The sequence below is a fragment of the Olea europaea genome, chromosome 18 (assembly GCF_002742605.1).
Source record: "Olea europaea var. sylvestris chromosome 18, O_europaea_v1, whole genome shotgun sequence".
NCBI lineage: Eukaryota > Viridiplantae > Streptophyta > Magnoliopsida > Lamiales > Oleaceae > Olea > Olea europaea.
In genome coordinates this window covers 17,794,231-17,798,927 of record NC_036254.1, presented here as the reverse complement: position 1 = coordinate 17,798,927, position 4,697 = coordinate 17,794,231, and the positions used below count along the sequence as shown (strand labels likewise).

Here is a 4,697-nt window from a genome sequence, read left to right as displayed (position 1 = left end):
TGCATTTTTGACAGTTGTTTGATTTTTAGATTTTTTTTTCTTTCCGTTATTGCCCTTTAGTTGAAATTTCATTCTTTTCATTTTCTGCCATTCAATTGGAATTTTATTATTTCACTAGGGGCAAATTGGTCAGACAATCTCAAGGGCCTGATGTTGTCTGCAGACATTTCTGACGGTTTCATCAGTGTTAATGCTGTCTTCTGCAAAGTTCCTGTAGAAAAATGAGTTCCGGTAGAAAAATTTGGCAAGAATTGGCACCAAATGGGCGCAATATCTATATAACAATACATCTACATGTATCCTGCCATTCAATTGGAATTTTATTATTTCACTAGGGGCAAATTGGTCAGACAATCTCAAGGGCCTGATGTTGTCTGTAGACATTTCTGACGGTTTCATCAGTGTTAATGCTGTCTTCTGCAAAGTTCCTGTAGAAAAATGAGTTCCGGTAGAAAAATTTGGCAAGAATTGGCACCAAATGGGCGCAATATCTATATAACAATACATCTACATGTATGAGCGGTGGTGGAGGAGTAGGTGTAGAAAAAGATGGTGGGATGATAAAAAAATGGGAGTAGACAAAAAATTGATTTAGAAAAAATCACAACGTGTTTCAAAAAATTGAAAAAAAAGTTTATTAACGTTGATGTCGAAGTTGCTAGTGTCGAAATGAGAGTGGGTAGCTTATAGCGGAATGGATTCAAGGGGGTGGCTTCTTCCTTTTTATTAATGGCCACATCAACGGTAAAACTTTTGTAAGGGCGTTTGAGAGTGATTTTTTACCTAAAAAAATTGATTTTTTGACCGTTATTTCACTATTTCAGTCATAAAGTTTGACTTCTTCTATCACACGGGGTCCCCACGTTTCTCCTAACGGTCAAAAAATTAATTTTCAAAATCGCTCCCAAATTTTACATACAAGGATCATTTTCCCAATATAATACTTGATTAATTTATCCCTTTCAAATAATATGCGTGAATTTAATGGAAGGAATTAATGGAACATGAGGAAACGACCAACTCTGAAAGAAAGATTTGAAATGAGGGTGTAAATGCTAGTTTTGAAACAATAGGAACTATTTCTAAACAATAATTAGCCCCCTTTTGTTACATTCTATTACATTCTATTTTTCTCTTTCCTATTTTCAACCACACAATTTTTCATAAAATAATATTACACGTAAATCGAAAGCTTTTCTTTCTTTTTCAACCATTCATTTAAAAAAAAAAAAAACTATTTTTCTCATTTTTATTATCAAAAAATGGGGATAAAAAGGGGGCTTATTAAAAGAAACGTCACTCATCAATTTACTCCATATTTTCTTCCATGAAAAGCTACGAATTTTGAAATTGAAATTCAAATCCAAAAGTCCAAAAGCTTGTCATGGAAGCCAGTCCATTCAAGAAATGGTCCATCCATCTTCTACTCCTATGGCCAAACCCAAAATTTGGCGCCAAACCTAATTCGAATTCACAAGAACCGCATTTTCTTTACAGTTATTTTAGCTCAACACAATTGATGTAGAAATAATTGATTTGCTTTTGGTTCCATTAAATTGCAGCACAAAAAGTAGAGATCAATCATCAATCAGGTTGATCCAACCTACCTCCAGCTCCTCCTTCCCCTGCTAGGCTGCTACCCCCCTTCAATTTGGCGGGAGAACTTCAAAAATCCCAAATTAGTGGGAAACCCAAGAAACCCTAATATTTAAATCATTTTTTTAAAACCCATTTTTGTGTCTCTATATATATATTCTTGATTCGTGTTAGCACCCCCAGACTGTTAGTTAAAATTTCCTACGGAGAAAACCCCAAATTTAGGAGAGGAAAATGTATGTGGTGACGAGGGACAGGAAGCAGGAGACAGTACACTTTGACAAGATAACGGCGAGGTTGAAGAAACTGAGCTACGGGCTGAGTAGTGAACACTGCGATCCGGTGTTGGTGGCGCAGAAAGTCTGTGCCGGGGTCTACAAGGGGGTCACTACCGGCCAACTCGATGAATTGGCTGCCGAGACTGCTGCAGCTATGACGGCTAATCATCCCGACTATGCTTCCGTATGTTCCCCCTTTCCGAAATTCTATGTACTTGCTTATTTCTGTTATATAACGATTTTGATTATGGCTCTGTTTTAACTTTCTTGGTTTTTTTCGAATTGTGTGTTATTTAAAATTATTATTATTATTATTATTATTATTATTATTATTATTATTATTATTATTATTATTATTATTATTATTATTATTATTATTATTATTTTTAATTATGGATGTCATGTATAGCGGCAAATTGATTAAGCTTTGTTTTGGTTTATGGGCTTGTTACATTAGTACTAATTTTTTATTTGGCCTATCTCTGCATCATAATTTCCCTCAGAATTTGATGAATTTTATTATAATTTTTTGTTATCTTCAATAAGTTACACATTTTAGTGAACTTTGGTGGGGTATGCAAAAAATTATGTTCCAATTTTGCAGTAATATTTGAATTTTGTTTATATTCCGTTGTGATGCTATTTTTATCACTAATGTCATTTCAAGGTTTTATTGCTAACGTATTTATGTATAATCAATGCTCTGATAAATAATGGCATTTGTTTAATATTATTGATTTGTGTTCAGTTGGCTGCAAGGATAGCTGTTTCAAATCTTCATAAGAACACCAAGAAATTATTTTCTGAGACGTAAGTGCTTTTGCTCTGACACAATTATGTTCACACATGCACACATTTCTCGGTATTATAATTCATGATTGTGAGTTACATTACCTAGTCTGAGAAGACTCTGACGCAGTTCTGACTTGCATAATTTATGTAGGATCAAAGAAATGTATAACCATGTCAGTGAGAGGTCAGGACTTCAGGCTCCTTTAATTGCTGACGATGTTTATGAGATCATTATGAAGGTATTTTCACTTCCAGCTCTCCATGCTTTCAAGTTTGATGTTTTTTCTGTTTCTTGCATAATGATTGCAGATTCTGGGTTGATGCTGTTGATTTTGCATGTTCTGAGAATTGTTAATGCTATTCTAATTTCCTCTTTTTCAGAATTCTGCCCGACTTGACAGTGAGATCACATATGACAGAGACTTTGAATATGATTACTTTGGTTTTAAAACCCTTGAAAGGTCTTATCTTTTAAAGATCCAAGGGAAGGTTGTGGAGAGGCCTCAACACATGTTGATGAGGGTTTCTGTAGGAATCCACAAGGATGACATTAATTCAGCTATTAAAACTTATCATCTCTTGTCTCAGCGATGGTTTACTCATGCATCTCCTACACTTTTTAATGCTGGAACACCGAGGCCTCAAGTATGTTTATTGTCCAAGCAATTACACTTATTCTTTATTATTATTAATATTATTATTGGGAAGAAGTTCCAATTCTTCTGTTACCGTGATAGTTCACTCTCGTCTGTTTCATTGCTTACAGTTGAGCAGCTGCTTCTTGATATGCATGAAAGAAGATAGCATTGAGGGCATATATGATACACTGAAGGAGTGTGCTGTCATCAGCAAATCAGCTGGAGGAATTGGTGTTTCTGTGCATAACATCCGTGCAACTGGAAGTTATATTCGGGGAACGAATGGGACATCCAATGGTATTGTTCCAATGCTGAGAGTGTTCAATGATACAGCTCGATATGTGGATCAGGGGGGTGGCAAGAGGAAAGGTTTGCTATTATTCATTGTTTTGTTTTATTATAGTAAATGCTTTGTATATACCTATTTTGATTTCACTTTCCTTTCTATGATGAGATTAGGTGCTTTTGCTGTGTATTTAGAGCCATGGCATGCTGACATCTTTGAGTTCCTTGATCTGAGGAAAAACCATGGAAAGGTATAGTAGGATCTATATACTTGCAGCAACTGATGTAATGCTTTTGTTCTTGCCATTGATTGGATCTTCATTCCTCCACAGGTAAACTAAGATGTGAGCTGTGCATTTTCTTCGTGTTTAGATCATTTTGTATTTACGACTACTTATTTCCTTCGTAACACCCCAAAATATATTTGGAGTTAAATTTAGTTTGTTGCAGTTGGACTTCTTTCATAACATTAATTCTCACTTCTTTATGTCATTTTTCAGGAAGAACACCGTGCCAGAGATCTGTTTTTTGCACTTTGGGTGCCTGATTTATTTATGCAAAGAGTCCAATCAAACGGACAATGGTCATTGTTTTGTCCAAATGAGGCTCTGGGGTTGGCTGATTGTTGGGGTGAAGAGTTTGAGATTTTATATACAAAATATGAGAATCAGGTACAACCAAAACCATGGTTTAGGTCACCTTAAGTGATTTTTTCACTATCATGTGTTTTGATTTTTTTCTTCTGTGGGCTCAGGGAAAAGCCAAGAAGGTTGTCCAGGCACAAAATTTATGGTTTGAAATATTAAAATCTCAGATTGAAACTGGAACTCCTTATATGTTATATAAGGTGACCTAGATAAACATGCTTTCCCTATTTATTATCTTAGTTTACTTATTCTACTAGCATTTATCATGTTTGTGTTCCTTAACTTCATTTTTACTTTTCAATCGCAGGACACTTGTAATAGAAAAAGCAACCAGCAGAATCTGGGCACCATTAAATCCTCTAACTTATGCACTGAGATAATTGAGTACTCAAGTCCTATTGAAACTGCTGTGTGCAATCTGGCGTCAATCGCTCTACCTCGATATGTTAGAGAGAAGGTTA

At 35.2% G+C, this 4,697-nt stretch overlaps 1 protein-coding gene across 1 annotated transcript in view; it reads left to right on the top strand.

Annotated features, from left to right (window-relative positions):
• The first annotated feature begins 1,341 nt into the window (after positions 1–1,341).
• LOC111366817 (ribonucleoside-diphosphate reductase large subunit-like) overlaps positions 1,342–4,697 on the top strand; it is a 23,882-nt gene continuing 20,526 nt past the window's right edge. The window contains exons 1-9 of the mRNA XM_022987512.1: positions 1,342–2,058; positions 2,623–2,684; positions 2,818–2,905; positions 3,048–3,311; positions 3,433–3,673; positions 3,764–3,840; positions 4,090–4,260; positions 4,344–4,436; positions 4,544–4,693. Of these exons, the coding sequence (XP_022843280.1) occupies positions 1,831–2,058; positions 2,623–2,684; positions 2,818–2,905; positions 3,048–3,311; positions 3,433–3,673; positions 3,764–3,840; positions 4,090–4,260; positions 4,344–4,436; positions 4,544–4,693 (1,374 nt within the window). The 5' untranslated portion in view covers positions 1,342–1,830. The remainder of the gene's footprint in view (positions 2,059–2,622; positions 2,685–2,817; positions 2,906–3,047; positions 3,312–3,432; positions 3,674–3,763; positions 3,841–4,089; positions 4,261–4,343; positions 4,437–4,543; positions 4,694–4,697) is intronic.